Source organism: Notolepis coatsorum (assembly GCF_963971535.1).
Source record: "Notolepis coatsorum genome assembly, chromosome: 12".
NCBI lineage: Eukaryota > Metazoa > Chordata > Actinopteri > Aulopiformes > Paralepididae > Notolepis > Notolepis coatsorum.
In genome coordinates, this window is record NC_140176.1 from 126,721,955 (window position 1) to 126,744,707 (window position 22,753).

At 43.0% G+C, this 22,753-nt stretch overlaps 1 protein-coding gene across 1 annotated transcript in view; it reads right to left on the bottom strand.

Moving 5' to 3' along the window:
- Window positions 1–22,753, bottom strand: part of LOC311238045 (MAGUK p55 subfamily member 2-like) — a gene marked incomplete at both ends in the record, with an annotated part of 102,562 nt that overhangs the window by 60,896 nt on the left and 18,913 nt on the right. Inside the window, one exon of the mRNA XM_084326009.1 lies at window positions 9,558–9,677. Within this exon, the coding sequence (XP_084182135.1) occupies window positions 9,558–9,677 (120 nt within the window). The remainder of the gene's footprint in view (window positions 1–9,557; window positions 9,678–22,753) is intronic.

Below are 22,753 nucleotides of genomic sequence, written 5' to 3' on the forward strand. Positions count from 1 at the left end.
GTGGGAGGTTTGTCCTGAGAGGGAGGTTTGTCCTGAGTGGGAGGTTTGTCCTGAGTGGGAGGTTTGACCTGAGAGGGAGGTTTGACCTGAGAGGGAGGTTTGACCTGAGTGGGAGGTTTGTCCTGAGAGGGAGGTTTGCCCTGAGAGGGAGGTTTGACCTGAGTGGGAGGTTTGTCCTGAGAGGGAGGTTTGTCGTGAGTGGGAGGTTTGACCTGAGAGGGAGGTTTGCCCTGAGAGGGAGGTTTGACCTGAGTGGGAGGTTTGTCCTGAGAGGGAGGTTTGCCCTGAGAGGGAGGTTTGACCTGAGTGGGAGGTTTGTCCTGAGAGGGAGGTTTGTCGTGAGAGGGAGGTTTGTCCTGAGTGGGAGGTTTGACCTGAGTGGGAGGTTTGTCCTGAGAGGGAGGTTTGTCGTGAGAGGGAGGTTTGTCCTGAGTGGGAGGTTTGCCCTGAGTGGGAGGTTTGTTCTGAGCGGGAGGTTTGTCCTGAGAGGGAGGTTTGTCGTGAGTGGGAGGTTTGCCCTGAGAGAGAGGTTTGACCTGAGAGGGAGGTTTGTCCTGAGTGGGAGGTTTGTCCTGAGTGGGAGGTTTGTCCTGAGTGGGAGGTTTGTCCTGAGAGAGAGGTTTGACCTGAGAGGGAGGTTTGTCCTGAGTGGGAGGTTTGTCCTGAGAGGGAGGTTTGTCCTGAGTGGGAGGTTTGACCTGAGAGGGAGGTTTGTCCTGAGAGGGAGGTTTGTCCTGAGAGGGAGGTTTGCCCTGAGAGGGAGGTTTGCCCTGAGAGAGAGGTTTGACCTGAGTGGGAGGTTTGACCTGAGTGGGAGGTTTGCCCTGAGAGAGAGGTTTGTCCTGAGTGGGAGGTTTGACCTGAGAGGGAGGTTTGTCCTGAGAGGGAGGTTTGACCTGAGTGGGAGGTTTGACCTGAGTGGGAGGTTTGCCCTGAGGGAGAGGTTTGTCCTGAGTGGGAGGTTTGTCCTGAGAGGGAGGTTTGTCCTGAGAGGGAGGTTTGTCCTGAGTGGGAGGTTTGACCTGAGAGAGAGGTTTGTCCTGAGAGGGAGGTTTGACCCGAGAGAGAGGTTTGTCCTGAGAGAGAGGTTTGTCCTGAGTGGGAGGTTTGACCTGAGAGGGAGGTTTGTCCTGAGTGGGAGGTTTGTCCTGAGTGGGAGGTTTGTCCTGAGTGGGAGGTTTGTCCTGAGTGGGAGGTTTGTCCTGAGAGGGAGGTTTGATTTGAGTGGGAGGTTTGTCCTGAGAGGGAGGTTTGTCCTGAGAGGGAGGTTTGTCCTGAGAGGGAGGTTTGCCCTGAGAGGGAGGTTTGTCCTGAGAGAGAGGTTTGCCCTGAGTGGGAGGTTTGTCCTGAGTGGGAGGTTTGTCCTGAGTGGGAGGTTTGTCCTGAGTGGGAGGTTTGTCCTGAGTGGGAGGTTTGCCCTGAGAGGGAGGTTTGTCCTGAGTGAGAGGTTTGTCCTGAGTGGGAGGTTTGTCCTGAGTGGGAGGTTTGTCCTGAGTGGGAGGTTTGCCCTGAGAGGGAGGTTTGTCCTGAGTGGGAGGTTTGTCCTGAGAGGGAGGTTTGTCCTGAGTGGGAGGTTTGACCTGAGTGAGAGGTTTACCCTGAGTGAGAGGTTTGTCCTGAGTGGGAGGTTTGTCCTGAGTGGGAGGTTTGTCCTGAGTGGGAAGTTTGACCTGAGAGAGAGGTTTGCCCTGAGAGGGAGGTTTGTCCTGAGAGGGAGGTTTGCCCTGAGTGGGAGGTTTGTCCTGAGAGGGAGGTTTGCCCTGAGAGGGAGGTTTGACCTGAGTGGGAGGTTTGACCTGAGAGAGAGGTTTGACCTGAGAGAGAGGTTTGAAGGGTCAAAGTGGGCATCAACTCCCTCCCCCAGTCCATCAGAGACTCCCCTACACTCTCCACCTTCAAAGCTCGCCTCAAAACCCACCTGTTCTCCCTTGCCTTCAACCCCCCCCACCCCTAAACCCCCCCCTCCCCTCCAACCTGATCGATATGTCTCTAGTCTTTTTTTTTTTTTGTGCCACCAGGCTGTCTCCCCCGTTCCCCCCATGGTCTCATGTTCCTTTGTTTTTGTTTCTTTGTTGTTTTGTTTTGTTTCTTTGCTTTCGCCTCTTTGTTTGTACCCCTGCTCCCGACTACTGTCAGCGACTTCGGGTTATTGAGAAGCGCTATATAAATTAAATGAATTATTATTATTATTATTATCAAACAGAAGGGAAGACGGTCAGGTTTTAAACTGTGGATACCAAACAGAAGGTAAAGACGACTTTGAACTGTTAAACAGTAATCGAGAACTATTTTATTGCACTGTAAAAACTGTGATTTTATGTCTGCACTTTATGTGCTAATTTCATCATTCATGTCTTTTCTATTCTACTAAAACTGAATCAAACCATATACAAGGTGGCCTGTTGGGATGTTAGATCCTAATATGAAAAACTGTGATTTTATCATTTTACCCTTGCTATTATTTGACTTATTTTTACTTTTATCTCTACGCCCCACTACCCGCTGGGTGCATACTATAACCTTTATCATGTTTTGTAACAGATTACAGAAATTCAAGAAGCCTATTGGAACGTGAGGTTCTGATACGATTTGATTAATATATCTGCATTATTTTATCCCACTTTATGTTTTGCTTTTGCTGCTTGTTTTACAATGATTTTATGTCTTATTTCTTACTGATGTAAAGCACTTTGAACTGCAATCCCCTGGATGTGTACTACCTGTCTGGGAGGTGTGGCCTCATGGTAGTATCTGTATACAGGATGTGTACTACCTGTCTGGGAGGTGTGGCCTCATGGTAGTATCTGTATACAGGATGTGTACTACCTGTAGTATCTGTATACATGATGTGTATTACCTGTAGTATCTGTATACAGGATGTGTACTACCTGTCTGGGAGGTGTGGCCTCATGGTAGTATCTGTATACAGGATGTGTACTACCTGTAGTATCTGTATACAGGATGTGTACTACCTGTAGTATCTGTATACAGGATGTGTACTACCTGTAGTATCTGTATACAGGATGTGTACTACCTGTAGTATCTGTATACAGGATGTGTACTACCTGTAGTATCTGTATACAGGATGTGTATTACCTGTAGTATCTGTATACAGGATGTGTATTACCTGTAGTATCTGTATACAGGATGTGTATTACCTGTAGTATCTGTATACATGATGTGTATTACCTGTAGTATCTGTATACATGATGTGTATTACCTGTAGTATCTGTATACAGGATGTGTACTACCTGTAGTATCTGTATACAGGATGTGTACTACCTGTAGTATCTGTATACAGGATGTGTACTACCTGTAGTATCTGTATACAGGATGTGTATTACCTGTAGTATCTGTATACAGGATGTGTACTACCTGTAGTATCTGTATACAGGATGTGTACTACCTGTAGTATCTGTATACAGGATGTGTATTACCTGTAGTATCTGTATACAGGATGTGTACTACCTGTAGTATCTGTATACAGGATGTGTATTACCTGTAGTATCTGTATACAGGATGTGTACTACCTGTAGTATCTGTATACAGGATGTGTACTACCTGTAGTATCTGTATACAGGATGTGTACTACCTGTAGTATCTGTATACAGGATGTGTATTACCTGTAGTATCTGTATACAGGATGTGTACTACCTGTAGTATCTGTATACAGGATGTGTATTACCTGTAGTATCTGTATACAGGATGTGTATTACCTGTAGTATCTGTATACAGGATGTGTACTACCTGTAGTATCTGTATACAGGATGTGTACTACCTGTAGTATCTGTATACAGGATGTGTACTACCTGTAGTATCTGTATACATGATGTGTATTACCTGTAGTATCTGTATACAGGATGTGTACTACCTGTAGTATCTGTATACAGGATGTGTACTACCTGTAGTATCTGTATACAGGATGTGTACTACCTGTAGTATCTGTATACAGGATGTGTACTACCTGTAGTATCTGTATACATGATGTGTATTACCTGTAGTATCTGTATACAGGATGTGTACTACCTGTAGTATCTGTATACAGGATGTGTACTACCTGTAGTATCTGTATACAGGATGTGTACTACCTGTAGTATCTGTATACAGGATGTGTACTACCTGTAGTATCTGTATACAGGATGTGTATTACCTGTAGTATCTGTATACAGGATGTGTATTACCTGTAGTATCTGTATACAGGATGTGTACTACCTGTAGTATCTGTATACAGGATGTGTACTACCTGTAGTATCTGTATACAGGATGTGTACTACCTGTAGTATCTGTATACAGGATGTGTACTACCTGTAGTATCTGTATACAGGATGTGTATTACCTGTAGTATCTGTATACAGGATGTGTATTACCTGTAGTATCTGTATACAGGATGTGTATTACCTGTAGTATCTGTATACAGGATGTGTACTACCTGTAGTATCTGTATACAGGATGTGTATTACCTGTAGTATCTGTATACAGGATGTGTACTACCTGTAGTATCTGTATACAGGATGTGTATTACCTGTAGTATCTGTATACAGGATGTGTATTACCTGTAGTATCTGTATACAGGATGTGTACTACCTGTAGTATCTGTATACATGATGTGTATTACCTGTAGTATCTGTATACAGGATGTGTACTACCTGTAGTATCTGTATACAGGATGTGTACTACCTGTAGTATCTGTATACAGGATGTGTACTACCTGTAGTATCTGTATACAGGATGTGTATTACCTGTAGTATCTGTATACAGGATGTGTACTACCTGTAGTATCTGTATACAGGATGTGTACTACCTGTAGTATCTGTATACAGGATGTGTACTACCTGTAGTATCTGTATACAGGATGTGTACTACCTGTAGTATCTGTATACAGGATGTGTATTACCTGTAGTATCTGTATACAGGATGTGTATTACCTGTAGTATCTGTATACATGATGTGTATTACCTGTAGTATCTGTATACAGGATGTGTACTACCTGTAGTATCTGTATACAGGATGTGTATTACCTGTAGTATCTGTATTACCTGTAGTATCTGTATACAGGATGTGTACTACCTGTAGTATCTGTATACAGGATGTGTATTACCTGTAGTATCTGTATACAGGATGTGTACTACCTGTAGTATCTGTATACAGGATGTGTACTACCTGTAGTATCTGTATACAGGATGTGTACTACCTGTAGTATCTGTATACAGGATGTGTACTACCTGTAGTATCTGTATACAGGATGTGTATTACCTGTAGTATCTGTATACAGGATGTGTACTACCTGTAGTATCTGTATACAGGATGTGTACTACCTGTAGTATCTGTATACATGATGTGTACTACCTGTAGTATCTGTATACAGGATGTGTACTACCTGTAGTATCTGTATACAGGATGTGTACTACCTGTAGTATCTGTATACATGATGTGTACTACCTGTAGTATCTGTATACAGGATGTGTACTACCTGTAGTATCTGTATACAGGATGTGTATTACCTGTAGTATCTGTATACAGGATGTGTACTACCTGTAGTATCTGTATACAGGATGTGTACTACCTGTAGTATCTGTATACATGATGTGTATTACCTGTAGTATCTGTATACAGGATGTGTATTACCTGTAGTATCTGTATACAGGATGTGTATTACCTGTAGTATCTGTATACAGGATGTGTATTACCTGTAGTATCTGTATACAGGATGTGTACTACCTGTAGTATCTGTATACAGGATGTGTACTACCTGTAGTATCTGTATACAGGATGTGTATTACCTGTAGTATCTGTATACAGGATGTGTATTACCTGTAGTATCTGTATACATGATGTGTACTACCTGTAGTATCTGTATACAGGATGTGTATTACCTGTAGTATCTGTATACAGGATGTGTATTACCTGTAGTATCTGTATACAGGATGTGTATTACCTGTAGTATCTGTATACATGATGTGTATTACCTGTAGTATCTGTATACAGGATGTGTACTACCTGTAGTATCTGTATACAGGATGTGTACTACCTGTCTGGGAGGTGTGGCCTCATGGTAGTATCTGTATACAGGATGTGTATTACCTGTAGTATCTGTATACAGGATGTGTACTACCTGTAGTATCTGTATACAGGATGTGTATTACCTGTAGTATCTGTATACAGGATGTGTACTACCTGTAGTATCTGTATACATGATGTGTATTACCTGTAGTATCTGTATACAGGATGTGTATTACCTGTAGTATCTGTATACAGGATGTGTACTACCTGTAGTATCTGTATACAGGATGTGTACTACCTGTAGTATCTGTATACAGGATGTGTACTACCTGTAGTATCTGTATACAGGATGTGTATTACCTGTAGTATCTGTATACATGATGTGTATTACCTGTAGTATCTGTATACATGATGTGTATTACCTGTAGTATCTGTATACAGGATGTGTATTACCTGTAGTATCTGTATACATGATGTGTATTACCTGTAGTATCTGTATACATGATGTGTATTACCTGTAGTATCTGTATACAGGATGTGTACTACCTGTAGTATCTGTATACAGGATGTGTATTACCTGTAGTATCTGTATACATGATGTGTATTACCTGTAGTATCTGTATACAGGATGTGTATTACCTGTAGTATCTGTATACAGGATGTGTACTACCTGTAGTATCTGTATACAGGATGTGTATTACCTGTAGTATCTGTATACAGGATGTGTACTACCTGTAGTATCTGTATACAGGATGTGTATTACCTGTAGTATCTGTATACAGGATGTGTATTACCTGTAGTATCTGTATACAGGATGTGTATTACCTGTAGTATCTGTATACAGGATGTGTACTACCTGTAGTATCTGTATACAGGATGTGTACTACCTGTAGTATCTGTATACAGGATGTGTACTACCTGTAGTATCTGTATACAGGATGTGTACTACCTGTAGTATCTGTATACAGGATGTGTACTACCTGTAGTATCTGTATACAGGATGTGTATTACCTGTAGTATCTGTATACAGGATGTGTACTACCTGTAGTATCTGTATACAGGATGTGTATTACCTGTAGTATCTGTATACAGGATGTGTATTACCTGTAGTATCTGTATACAGGATGTGTATTACCTGTAGTATCTGTATACATGATGTGTACTACCTGTAGTATCTGTATACAGGATGTGTATTACCTAGGATGTGTATTACCTGTAGTATCTGTATACAGGATGTGTACTACCTGTAGTATCTGTATACAGGATGTGTACTACCTGTAGTATCTGTATACAGGATGTGTATTACCTGTAGTATCTGTATACAGGATGTGTACTACCTGTAGTATCTGTATACAGGATGTGTACTACCTGTAGTATCTGTATACAGGATGTGTACTACCTGTAGTATCTGTATATAGGATGTGTATTACCTGTAGTATCTGTATACAGGATGTGTACTACCTGTAGTATCTGTATACAGGATGTGTATTACCTGTAGTATCTGTATACAGGATGTGTACTACCTGTAGTATCTGTATACAGGATGTGTACTACCTGTAGTATCTGTATACAGGATGTGTACTACCTGTAGTATCTGTATACATGATGTGTATTACCTGTAGTATCTGTATACAGGATGTGTACTACCTGTAGTATCTGTATACAGGATGTGTACTACCTGTAGTATCTGTATACAGGATGTGTACTACCTGTAGTATCTGTATACAGGATGTGTACTACCTGTAGTATCTGTATACAGGATGTGTACTACCTGTAGTATCTGTATACAGGATGTGTATTACCTGTAGTATCTGTATACAGGATGTGTACTACCTGTAGTATCTGTATACAGGATGTGTATTACCTGTAGTATCTGTATACAGGATGTGTATTACCTGTAGTATCTGTATACAGGATGTGTACTACCTGTAGTATCTGTATACAGGATGTGTACTACCTGTAGTATCTGTATACATGATGTGTATTACCTGTAGTATCTATATACAGGATGTGTATTACCTGTAGTATCTGTATACAGGATGTGTATTACCTGTAGTATCTGTATACAGGATGTGTATTACCTGTAGTATCTGTATACAGGATGTGTACTACCTGTAGTATCTGTATACAGGATGTGTATTACCTGTAGTATCTGTATACAGGATGTGTACTACCTGTAGTATCTGTATACAGGATGTGTATTACCTGTAGTATCTGTATACAGGATGTGTACTACCTGTAGTATCTGTATACAGGATGTGTATTACCTGTAGTATCTGTATACAGGATGTGTACTACCTGTAGTATCTGTATACAGGATGTGTATTACCTGTAGTATCTGTATACAGGATGTGTACTACCTGTAGTATCTGTATACAGGATGTGTACTACCTGTAGTATCTGTATACAGGATGTGTACTACCTGTAGTATCTGTATACAGGATGTGTACTACCTGTAGTATCTGTATACAGGATGTGTATTACCTGTAGTATCTGTATACATGATGTGTACTACCTGTAGTATCTGTATACAGGATGTGTATTACCTGTAGTATCTGTATACAGGATGTGTACTACCTGTAGTATCTGTATACAGGATGTGTACTACCTGTAGTATCTGTATACATGATGTGTACTACCTGTAGTATCTGTATACAGGATGTGTATTACCTGTAGTATCTGTATACAGGATGTGTATTACCTGTAGTATCTGTATACAGGATGTGTATTACCTGTCTGGGAGGTGTGGCCTCATGGTAGTATCTGTATACAGGATGTGTACTACCTGTCTGGGAGGTGTGGCCTCATGGTAGTATCTGTATACAGGATGTGTACTACCTGTCTGGGAGGTGTGGCCTCATGGTAGTATCTGTATACAGGATGTGTACTACCTGTAGTATCTGTATACAGGATGTGTATTACCTGTAGTATCTGTATACAGGATGTGTACTACCTGTAGTATCTGTATACAGGATGTGTACTACCTGTAGTATCTGTATACAGGATGTGTACTACCTGTAGTATCTGTATACAGGATGTGTACTACCTGTAGTATCTGTATACAGGATGTGTACTACCTGTCGGGGGGGTATGGCCTCATGGTAGTATCTGTATACAGGATGTGTACTACCTGTCGGGGAGGTGTGGCCTCATGGTAGTATCTGTATACAGGATGTGTACTACCTGTAGTATCTGTATACAGGATGTGTACTACCTGTAGTATCTGTATACAGGATGTGTACTACCTGTAGTATCTGTATACAGGATGTGACCTACCTGGCGGGGGGGTATGGCCTCATGGTAGTATCTACCTGTCGGGGAGGTATGGCCTCATGGTAGTATCTGTATACAGGATGTGACCTACCTGGCGGGGGGGTATGGCCTCATGGTAGTATCTACCTGTCGGGGGGGTATGGCCTCATGGTAGTATCTGTATACAGGATGTGACCTACCTGTCGGGGGGGTATGGCCTCATGGTAGTATCTACCTGTCGGGGGGGTATGGCCTCATGGTAGTATCTACCTGTCGGGGGGGTATGGCCTCATGGTAGTATCTACCTGTCGGGGAGGTATGGCCTCATGGTAGCTGGGTAGTATCTTCAGCACCACACTGCCACTGGCTGCTTGCAGCTCCTCCTGCAGAACCCGGGGGTCCTGGCCCACCTCCCGGCCGTTCACCTGGACATCCAGGGAGCAGTCATCAAGTCAGCAGTCATCAACAGTCAGCAGTCATCAACAAGGAGCAGTCATCAAGTCAGCAGTCATCAACAAGGAGCAGTCATCAAGTCAGCAGTCATCAAGTCAGCAGTCATCAACAAGGAGCAGTCATCAAGTCAGCAGTCATCAAGTCAGCAGTCATCAACAAGGAGCAGTCATCAAGTCAGCAGTCATCAACAGTCAGCAGTCATCAACAAGGAGCAGTCATCAGCAGTCATCAACAAGGAGCAGTCATCAACAAGGAGCAGTCATCAGCAGTCATCAACAGTCAGCAGTCATCAACAAGGAGCAGTCATCAACAAGGAGCAGTCATCAACAGTCATCAACAGTCAGCAGTCATCAACAAGGAGCAGTCATCAACAAGGAGCAGTCATCAGCAGTCATCAACAGTCAGCAGTCATCAACAAGGAGCAGTCATCAACAAGGAGCAGTCATCAGCAGTCATCAACAGTCAGCAGTCATCAACAGTCAGCAGTCATCAACAAGGAGCAGTCATCAACAAGGAGCAGTCATCAACAGTCATCAACAGTCATCAACAGTCAGCAGTCATCAACAAGGAGCAGTCATCAACAAGGAGCAGTCATCAACAGTCATCAACAGTCATCAACAGTCAGCAGTCATCAACAAGGAGCAGTCATCAACAAGGAGCAGTCATCAACAAGGAGCAGTCATCAACAAGGAGCAGTCATCAACAGTCATCAGCAGTCATCAACAGTCATCAACAGTCAGCAGTCATCAACAAGGAGCAGTCATCAACAGTCATCAACAGTCATCAACAGTCAGCAGTCATCAACAAGGAGCAGTCATCAACAGTCAGCAGTCATCAACAGTCAGCAGTCATCAACAAGGAGCAGTCATCAACAGTCATCAACAGTCATCAGTCATCAACAAGGAGCAGTCATCAACAAGGAGCAGTCATCAACAAGGAGCAGTCATCAACAGTCATCAACAGTCATCAGTCATCAACAAGGAGCAGTCATCAACAGTCATCAACAGTCATCAGTCATCAACAAGGAGCAGTCATCAACAGTCATCAACAGTCATCAGTCATCAACAAGGAGCAGTCATCAACAGTCATCAACAGTCATCAGTCATCAACAAGGAGCAGTCATCAACAGTCATCAACAGTCATCAGTCATCAACAAGGAGCAGTCATCAACAAGGAGCAGTCATCAGCAGTCATCAACAGTCATCAACAGTCATCAACAGTCATCAACAAGGAGCAGTCATCAACAGTCATCAACAGTCATCAACAGTCAGCAGTCATCAACAGTCAGCAGTCATCAACAAGGAGCAGTCATCAACAGTCATCAACAGTCATCAACAGTCATCAGTCATCAACAAGGAGCAGTCATCAACAGTCAGCAGTCATCAACAGTCAGCAGTCATCAACAAGGAGCAGTCATCAACAGTCAGCAGTCATCAACAAGGAGCAGTCATCAACAGTCATCAACAGTCATCAACAGTCAACAGTCATCAACAAGGAGCAGTCATCAACAGTCATCAACAGTCAACAGTCATCAACAAGGAGCAGTCATCAACAAGGAGCAGTCATCAACAGTCATCAACAGTCATCAACAGTCAGCAGTCATCAACAAGGAGCAGTCATCAACAGTCATCAACAGTCATCAACAGTCAGCAGTCATCAACAAGGAGCAGTCATCAACAGTCATCAACAGTCATCAACAGTCAGCAGTCATCAACAAGGAGCAGTCATCAACAGTCATCAACAAGGAGCAGTCATCAACAGTCATCAACAAGGAGCAGTCATCAACAGTCATCAACAAGGAGCAGTCATCAACAGTCATCAACAGTCATCAACAGTCATCAACAGTCATCAACAGTCATCAACAGTCATCAACAGTCATCAACAGTCATCAACAGTCAGCAGTCATCAACAGTCATCAACAGTCATCAACAGTCATCAACAGTCATCAGTCATCAACAGTCATCAACAGTCATCAACAGTCATCAACAGTCATCAACAGTCATCAACAGTCATCAACAGTCATCAACAGTCAGCAGTCATCAACAGTCATCAACAGTCATCAACAGTCATCAACAGTCATCAACAGTCATCAGTCATCCTGATATTCACTCAGGGTAAAACACATTAGGAACTGAACATGCATGTCATGTGAGGTTTTGTTGAAATTGCTAAAGCTGTACTATGGATGACTGGCACCCTGTGGCCATGAGAGGTAACTGCACCTTGTTTAAACATGGAGAGATTGATTGATTGAAAAGTTTATTAACAGATTGCAGAATGGGTACAGTACAGTACAGCTCAATACACACAATTGTTAAGGGGATGCAGACCAGAGAAAGACTTTCGACTTTCGATAACAGCAACAAAAATACATTCATGTTATTGTTGTGATGTTTTGTTACATTCTATCGGTACTGACATTAATTCCACCAGCCTACTGTAGCAATCTGGTAATAAACATTATATAGAAACATGTATTTAAATAATGTAAGTAAATATGTGAATTCTATAAATGAACCACATGCTACTATGCTACTATATCTATACTACTATCTACTATGCACTACGCTAGTATGCCTATACTACTACTACTATGCTACTATGTCTATATACTATTATCTACTATGCTACTATGTCTATATACTATTATCTACTATGCTAATATGTCTATATTAGGGCTGTCCCCGACTAAGGATTTGGATGGTCGACTATGATTGGCCAAAATTTGCCGTTAGTCGACTATTGGTCGACAAAAAAACGCTTCTAGGCCTCTTTTCTTTTGGAAAGAATGATAAAAAATAAAAATAAAAATGTATATATATATATATATATATATATATTTTTTTTTTAATATATTCGACTAAGAGGTTGGCCAGTCGACTACGGCTCCTTTCGACCGATTAGTCGACGAATCGACTTATAGGGGTCAGCCCGCCCCTAGTCTATAGATATATAATAATAACCTTCTTACTGTCTTCTTACTATTATGTACTATGCTACTTATCTATACTACTTTCTATTATGTACTATGCTACTATACCTATACTACTACCTACTATGCTAATATGTCTATATACTGTGTAGCACTCAAGTTCAGCACTGCTAGACAAACAACAGCAGTGACTCTAAGCTGCCAGAGGTGAACCTTCCTGCTGACTTGTTGAACACAACCTGTGAGTAGCTCTTGATGAAAGGGTCAGCTACATGGCTAACTGTAAGTGTAGATGAGGAGCTACATGGCTAACTGTAAGTGTAGATGAGGAGCTACATGGCTAACTGTACGTGTAGATGAGGAGCTACATGGCTAACTGTAAGTGTAGATGAGGAGCTACATGGCTAACTGTAAGTGTAGATGAGGAGCTACATGGCTAACTGTAAGTGTAGATGAGGAGCTACATGGCTAACTGTACGTGTAGATGAGGAGCTACATGGCTAACTGTAAGTGTAGAGGAGGAGCTACATGGCTAACTGTAAGTGTAGAGGAGGAGCTACATGGCTAACTGTAAGTGTAGATGAGGAGCTACATGGCTAACTGTAAGTATAGATGAGGAGCTACATGGCTAACTGTAAGTGTAGATGAGGAGCTACATGGCTAACTGTAAGTATAGATGAGGAGCTACATGGCTAACTGTAAGTGTAGAGGAGGAGCTACATGGCTAACTGTAAGTGTAGATGAGGAGCTACATGGCTAACTGTAAGTGTAGATGAGGAGCTACATGGCTAACTGTAAGTGTAGATGAGGAGCTACATGGCTAACTGTAAGTGTAGAGGAGGAGCTACATGGCTAACTGTAAGTGTAGATGAGGAGCTACATGGCTAACTGTAAGTGTAGATGAGGAGCTACATGGCTAACTGTAAGTGTAGATGAGGAGCTACATGGCTAACTGTAAGTATAGATGAGGAGCTACATGGCTAACTGTAAGTGTAGATGAGGAGCTACATGGCTAACTGTAAGTGTAGAGGAGGAGCTACATGGCTAACTGTAAGTGTAGATGAGGAGCTACATGGCTAACTGTAAGTGTAGATGAGGAGCTACATGGCTAACTGTAAGTGTAGATGAGGAGCTACATGGCTAACTGTAAGTGTAGAGGAGGAGCTACATGGCTAACTGTAAGTGTAGAGGAGGAGCTACATGGCTAACTGTAAGTGTAGATGAGGAGCTACATGGCTAACTGTAAGTGTAGAGGAGGAGCTACATGGCTAACTGTAAGTGTAGATGAGGAGCTACATGGCTAACTGTAAGTGTAGATGAGGAGCTACATGGCTAACTGTAAGTGTAGATGAGGAGCTACATGGCTAACTGTAAGTGTAGAGGAGGAGCTACATGGCTAACTGTAAGTGTAGAGGAGGAGCTACATGGCTAACTGTAAGTGTAGATGAGGAGCTACATGGCTAACTGTACGTGTAGATGAGGAGCTACATGGCTAACTGTAAGTGTAGATGAGGAGCTACATGGCTAACTGTAAGTGTAGATGAGGAGCTACATGGCTAACTGTAAGTGTAGATGAGGAGCTACATGGCTAACTGTAAGTGTAGATGAGGAGCTACATGGCTAACTGTAAGTGTAGATGAGGAGCTACATGGCTAACTGTAAGTGTAGAGGAGGAGCTACATGGCTAACTGTAAGTGTAGATGAGGAGCTACATGGCTAACTGTAAGTGTAGATGAGGAGCTACATGGCTAACTGTAAGTGTAGATGAGGAGCTACATGGCTAACTGTAAGTGTAGATGAGGAGCTACATGGCTAACTGTAAGTATAGATGAGGAGCTACATGGCTAACTGTAAGTGTAGAGGAGGAGCTACATGGCTAACTGTAAGTGTAGATGAGGAGCTACATGGCTAACTGTAAGTGTAGATGAGGAGCTACATGGCTAACTGTAAGTGTAGATGAGGAGCTACATGGCTAACTGTAAGTGTAGAGGAGGAGCTACATGGCTAACTGTAAGTGTAGATGAGGAGCTACATGGCTAACTGTAAGTGTAGATGAGGAGCTACATGGCTAACTGTAAGTGTAGATGAGGAGCTACATGGCTAACTGTAAGTGTAGATGAGGAGCTACATGGCTAACTGTAAGTATAGATGAGGAGCTACATGGCTAACTGTAAGTGTAGATGAGGAGCTACATGGCTAACTGTAAGTGTAGAGGAGGAGCTACATGGCTAACTGTAAGTGTAGATGAGGAGCTACATGGCTAACTGTAAGTGTAGATGAGGAGCTACATGGCTAACTGTAAGTGTAGATGAGGAGCTACATGGCTAACTGTAAGTGTAGAGGAGGAGCTACATGGCTAACTGTAAGTGTAGAGGAGGAGCTACATGGCTAACTGTAAGTGTAGATGAGGAGCTACATGGCTAACTGTAAGTGTAGAGGAGGAGCTACATGGCTAACTGTAAGTGTAGATGAGGAGCTACATGGCTAACTGTAAGTGTAGATGAGGAGCTACATGGCTAACTGTAAGTGTAGATGAGGAGCTACATGGCTAACTGTAAGTGTAGAGGAGGAGCTACATGGCTAACTGTAAGTGTAGAGGAGGAGCTACATGGCTAACTGTAAGTGTAGATGAGGAGCTACATGGCTAACTGTACGTGTAGATGAGGAGCTACATGGCTAACTGTAAGTGTAGATGAGGAGCTACATGGCTAACTGTAAGTGTAGATGAGGAGCTACATGGCTAACTGTAAGTGTAGATGAGGAGCTACATGGCTAACTGTAAGTGTAGATGAGGAGCTACATGGCTAACTGTAAGTGTAGAGGAGGAGCTACATGGCTAACTGTAAGTGTAGATGAGGAGCTACATGGCTAACTGTAAGTGTAGATGAGGAGCTACATGGCTAACTGTAAGTGTAGATGAGGAGCTACATGGCTAACTGTAAGTGTAGATGAGGAGCTACATGGCTAACTGTAAGTGTAGATGAGGAGCTACATGGCTAACTGTAAGTGTAGAGGAGGAGCTACATGGCTAACTGTAAGTGTAGAGGAGGAGCTACATGGCTAACTGTAAGTGTAGATGAGGAGCTACATGGCTAACTGTAAGTGTAGATGAGGAGCTACATGGCTAACTGTAAGTGTAGATGAGGAGCTACATGGCTAACTGTAAGTGTAGATGAGGAGCTACATGGCTAACTGTAAGTGTAGATGAGGAGCTACATGGCTAACTGTAAGTGTAGATGAGGAGCTACATGGCTAACTGTAAGTGTAGATGAGGAGCTACATGGCTAACTGTAAGTGTAGATGAGGAGCTACATGGCTAACTGTAAGTGTAGATGAGGCACTGCATGGCTAACTGTAAGTGTAGAGGAGGAGCTACATGGCTAACTGTAAGTGTAGATGAGGAGCTACATGGCTAACTGTAAGTGTAGAGGAGGAGCTACATGGCTAACTGTAAGTGTAGATGAGGAGCTACATGGCTAACTGTAAGTGTAGATGAGGAGCTACATGGCTAACTGTAAGTGTAGATGAGGAGCTACATGGCTAACTGTAAGTGTAGATGAGGAGCTACATGGCTAACTGTAAGTGTAGATGAGGAGCTACATGGCTAACTGTACGTGTAGATGAGGAGCTACATGGCTAACTGTAAGTGTAGAGGAGGAGCTACATGGCTAACTGTAAGTGTAGATGAGGAGCTACATGGCTAACTGTAAGTGTAGAGGAGGAGCTACATGGCTAACTGTAAGTGTAGAGGAGGAGCTACATGGCTAACTGTAAGTGTAGAGGAGGAGCTACATGGCTAACTGTAAGTGTAGATGAGGAGCTACATGGCTAACTGTAAGTGTAGAGGAGGAGCTACATGGCTAACTGTAAGTGTAGATGAGGAGCTACATGGCTAACTGTAAGTGTAGAGGAGGAGCTACATGGCTAACTGTAAGTGTAGAGGAGGAGCTACATGGCTAACTGTAAGTGTAGATGAGGAGCTACATGGCTAACTGTAAGTGTAGAGGAGGAGCTACATGGCTAACTGTAAGTGTAGAGGAGGAGCTACATGGCTAACTGTAAGTGTAGATGAGGAGCTACATGGCTAACTGTAAGTGTAGAGGAGGAGCTACATGGCTAACTGTAAGTGTAGAGGAGGAGCTACATGGCTAACTGTAAGTGTAGATGAGGAGCTACATGGCTAACTGTAAGTGTAGTGAGAGCTACATGGCTAACTGTAAGTGTAGATGAGGAGCTACATGGCTAACTGTAAGTGTAGAGGAGGAGCTACATGGCTAACTGTAAGTGTAGATGAGGAGCTACATGGCTAACTGTAAGTGTAGATGAGGAGCTACATGGCTAACTGTAAGTGTAGATGAGGAGCTACATGGCTAACTGTAAGTGTAGATGAGGAGCTACATGGCTAACTGTAAGTGTAGAGGAGGAGCTACATGGCTAACTGTAAGTGTAGATGAGGAGCTACATGGCTAACTGTAAGTGTAGATGAGGAGCTACATGGCTAACTGTAAGTGTAGAGGAGGAGCTACATGGCTAACTGTAAGTGTAGAGGAGGAGCTACATGGCTAACTGTAAGTGTAGATGAGGAGCTACATGGCTAACTGTAAGTGTAGATGAGGAGCTACATGGCTAACTGTAAGTGTAGATGAGGAGCTACATGGCTAACTGTAAGTGTAGATGAGGAGCTACATGGCTAACTGTAAGTGTAGATGAGGAGCTACATGGCTAACTGTAAGTGTAGAGGAGGAGCTACATGGCTAACTGTAAGTGTAGATGAGGAGCTACATGGCTAACTGTAAGTGTAGATGAGGAGCTACATGGCTAACTGTAAGTGTAGATGAGGAGCTACATGGCTAACTGTAAGTGTAGATGAGGAGCTACATGGCTAACTGTAAGTGTAGATGAGGAGCTACATGGCTAACTGTAAGTGTAGATGAGGAGCTACATGGCTAACTGTAAGTGTAGAGGAGGAGCTACATGGCTAACTGTACGTGTAGATGAGGAGCTACATGGCTAACTGTAAGTGTAGATGAGGAGCTACATGGCTAACTGTAAGTGTAGATGAGGAGCTACATGGCTAACTGTAAGTGTAGAGGAGGAGCTACATGGCTAACTGTAAGTGTAGAGGAGGAGCTACATGGCTAACTGTAAGTGTAGAGGAGGAGCTACATGGCTAACTGTAAGTGTAGATGAGGAGCTACATGGCTAACTGTAAGTGTAGATGAGGAGCTACATGGCTAACTGTAAGTGTAGATGAGGAGCTACATGGCTAACTGTAAGTGTAGATGAGGAGCTACATGGCTAACTGTAAGTGTAGATGAGGAGCTACATGGCTAACTGTAAGTGTAGATGAGGAGCTACATGGCTAACTGTAAGTGTAGATGAGGAGCTACATGGCTAACTGTAAGTGTAGATGAGGAGCTACATGGCTAACTGTAAGTGTAGATGAGGAGCTACATGGCTAACTGTAAGTGTAGATGAGGAGCTACATGGCTAACTGTAAGTGTAGATGAGGAGCTACATGGCTAACTGTAAGTGTAGAGGAGGAGCTACATGGCTAACTGTAAGTGTAGATGAGGAGCTACATGGCTAACTGTAAGTGTAGAGGAGGAGCTACATGGCTAACTGTAAGTGTAGATGAGGAGCTACATGGCTAACTGTAAGTGTAGATGAGGAGCTACATGGCTAACTGTAAGTGTAGATGAGGAGCTACATGGCTAACTGTAAGTGTAGAGGAGGAGCTACATGGCTAACTGTAAGTGTAGATGAGGAGCTACATGGCTAACTGTAAGTGTAGATGAGGAGCTACATGGCTAACTGTAAGTGTAGATGAGGAGCTACATGGCTAACTGTAAGTGTAGATGAGGAGCTACATGGCTAACTGTAAGTGTAGATGAGGAGCTACATGGCTAACTGTAAGTGTAGATGAGGAGCTACATGGCTAACTGTAAGTGTAGATGAGGAGCTACATGGCTAACTGTAAGTGTAGAGGAGGAGCTACATGGCTAACTGTAAGTGTAGATGAGGAGCTACATGGCTAACTGTAAGTGTAGATGAGGAGCTACATGGCTAACTGTAAGTGTAGATGAGGAGCTACATGGCTAACTGTAAGTGTAGATGAGGAGCTACATGGCTAACTGTAAGTGTAGAGGAGGAGCTACATGGCTAACTGTAAGTGTAGAGGAGGAGCTACATGGCTAACTGTAAGTGTAGATGAGGAGCTACATGGCTAACTGTAAGTGTAGATGAGGAGCTACATGGCTAACTGTAAGTGTAGATGAGGAGCTACATGGCTAACTGTAAGTGTAGATGAGGAGCTACATGGCTAACTGTAAGTGTAGATGAGGAGCTACATGGCTAACTGTAAGTGTAGATGAGGAGCTACATGGCTAACTGTAAGTGTAGATGAGGAGCTACATGGCTAACTGTAAGTGTAGATGAGGAGCTACATGGCTAACTGTAAGTGTAGAGGAGGAGCTACATGGCTAACTGTAAGTGTAGATGAGGAGCTACATGGCTAACTGTAAGTGTAGATGAGGAGCTACATGGCTAACTGTAAGTGTAGATGAGGAGCTACATGGCTAACTGTAAGTGTAGATGAGGAGCTACATGGCTAACTGTAAGTGTAGATGAGGAGCTACATGGCTAACTGTAAGTGTAGATGAGGAGCTACATGGCTAACTGTAAGTGTAGATGAGGAGCTACATGGCTAACTGTAAGTGTAGATGAGGAGCTACATGGCTAACTGTAAGTGTAGATGAGGAGCTACATGGCTAACTGTAAGTGTAGATGAGGAGCTACATGGCTAACTGTAAGTGTAGAGGAGGAGCTACATGGCTAACTGTAAGTGTAGAAGAGGAGCTACATGGCTAACTGTAAGTGTAGAGGAGGAGCTACATGGCTAACTGTAAGTGTAGAGGAGGAGCTACATGGCTAACTGTAAGTGTAGATGAGGAGCTACATGGCTAACTGTAAGTGTAGATGAGGAGCTACATGGCTAACTGTAAGTGTAGATGAGGAGCTACATGGCTAACTGTAAGTGTAGATGAGGAGCTACATGGCTAACTGTAAGTGTAGAGGAGGAGCTACATGGCTAACTGTAAGTGTAGATGAGGAGCTACATGGCTAACTGTAAGTGTAGAGGAGGAGCTACATGGCTAACTGTAAGTGTAGATGAGGAGCTACATGGCTAACTGTAAGTGTAGATGAGGAGCTACATGGCTAACTGTAAGTGTAGATGAGGAGCTACATGGCTAACTGTAAGTGTAGATGAGGAGCTACATGGCTAACTGTAAGTGTAGATGAGGAGCTACATGGCTAACTGTAAGTGTAGATGAGGAGCTACATGGCTAACTGTAAGTGTAGATGAGGAGCTACATGGCTAACTGTAAGTGTAGATGAGGAGCTACATGGCTAACTGTAAGTGTAGATGAGGAGCTACATGGCTAACTGTAAGTGTAGATGAGGAGCTACATGGCTAACTGTAAGTGTAGATGAGGAGCTACATGGCTAACTGTAAGTGTAGATGAGGAGCTACATGGCTAACTGTAAGTGTAGATGAGGAGCTACATGGCTAACTGTAAGTGTAGATGAGGAGCTACATGGCTAACTGTAAGTGTAGATGAGGAGCTACATGGCTAACTGTAAGTGTAGATGAGGAGCTACATGGCTAACTGTAAGTGTAGATGAGGAGCTACATGGCTAACTGTAAGTGTAGATGAGGAGCTACATGGCTAACTGTAAGTGTAGATGAGGAGCTACATGGCTAACTGTAAGTGTAGATGAGGAGCTACATGGCTAACTGTAAGTGTAGATGAGGAGCTACCATGGCTAACTGTAAGTGTAGATGAGGAGCTACATGGCTAACTGTAAGTGTAGATGAGGAGCTACATGGCTAACTGTAAGTGTAGATGAGGAGCTACATGGCTAACTGTAAGTGTAGAGGAGGAGCTACATGGCTAACTGTAAGTGTAGATGAGGAGCTACATGGCTAACTGTAAGTGTAGATGAGGAGCTACATGGCTAACTGTAAGTGTAGAGGAGGAGCTACATGGCTAACTGTAAGTGTAGATGAGGAGCTACATGGCTAACTGTAAGTGTAGAGGAGGAGCTACATGGCTAACTGTAAGTGTAGATGAGGAGCTACATGGCTAACTGTAAGTGTAGATGAGGAGCTACATGGCTAACTGTAAGTGTAGATGAGGAGCTACATGGCTAACTGTAAGTGTAGATGAGGAGCTACATGGCTAACTGTAAGTGTAGATGAGGAGCTACATGGCTAACTGTAAGTGTAGATGAGGAGCTACATGGCTAACTGTAAGTGTAGATGAGGAGCTACATGGCTAACTGTAAGTGTAGAGGAGGAGCTACATGGCTAACTGTAAGTGTAGATGAGGAGCTACATGGCTAACTGTAAGTGTAGATGAGGAGCTACATGGCTAACTGTAAGTGTAGATGAGGAGCTACATGGCTAACTGTAAGTGTAGATGAGGAGCTACATGGCTAACTGTAAGTGTAGATGAGGAGCTACATGGCTAACTGTAAGTGTAGATGAGGAGCTACATGGCTAACTGTAAGTGTAGATGAAGAGCTACATGGCTAACTGTAAGTGTAGATGAGGAGCTACATGGCTAACTGTAAGTGTAGATGAGGAGCTACATGGCTAACTGTAAGTGTAGATGAGGAGCTACATGGCTAACTGTAAGTGTAGATGAGGAGCTACATGGCTAACTGTAAGTGTAGATGAGGAGCTACATGGCTAACTGTAAGTGTAGATGAGGAGCTACATGGCTAACTGTAAGTGTAGATGAGGAGCTACATGGCTAACTGTAAGTGTAGATGAGGAGCTACATGGCTAACTGTAAGTGTAGATGAGGAGCTACATGGCTAACTGTAAGTGTAGATGAGGAGCTACATGGCTAACTGTAAGTGTAGATGAGGAGCTACATGGCTAACTGTAAGTGTAGATGAGGAGCTACATGGCTAACTGTAAGTGTAGATGAGGAGCTACATGGCTAACTGTAAGTGTAGATGAGGAGCTACATGGCTAACTGTAAGTGTAGATGAGGAGCTACATGGCTAACTGTAAGTGTAGATGAGGAGCTACATGGCTAACTGTAAGTGTAGATGAGGAGCTACATGGCTAACTGTAAGTGTAGATGAGGAGCTACATGGCTAACTGTAAGTGTAGATGAGGAGCTACATGGCTAACTGTAAGTGTAGATGAGGAGCTACATGGCTAACTGTAAGTGTAGATGAGGAGCTACATGGCTAACTGTAAGTGTAGATGAGGAGCTACATGGCTAACTGTAAGTGTAGGCTACATGCAACTGTAATGTAGATGAGGAGCTACATGGCTAACTGTAAGTGTAGATGAGGAGCTACATGGCTAACTGTAAGTGTAGATGAGGAGCTACATGGCTAACTGTAAGTGTAGATGAGGAGCTACATGGCTAACTGTAAGTGTAGATGAGGAGCTACATGGCTAACTGTAAGTGTAGATGAGGAGCTACATGGCTAACTGTAAGTGTAGATGAGGAGCTACATGGCTAACTGTAAGTGTAGATGAGGAGCTACATGGCTAACTGTAAGTGTAGATGAGGAGCTACATGGCTAACTGTAAGTGTAGATGAGGAGCTACATGGCTAACTGTAAGTGTAGATGAGGAGCTACATGGCTAACTGTAAGTGTAGATGAGGAGCTACATGGCTAACTGTAAGTGTAGATGAGGAGCTACATGGCTAACTGTACGTGTAGATGAGGAGCTACATGGCTAACTGTAAGTGTAGATGAGGAGCTACATGGCTAACTGTAAGTGTAGATGAGAGCTACATGGCTAACTGTAAGTGTAGATGAGGAGCTACATGGCTAACTGTAAGTGTAGATGAGGAGCTACATGGCTAACTGTAAGTGTAGATGAGGAGCTACATGGCTAACTGTAAGTGTAGATGAGGAGCTACATGGCTAACTGTAAGTGTAGATGAGGAGCTACATGGCTAACTGTAAGTGTAGATGAGGAGCTACATGGCTAACTGTAAGTGTAGATGAGGAGCTACATGGCTAACTGTAAGTGTAGATGAGGAGCTACATGGCTAACTGTAAGTGTAGATGAGGAGCTAC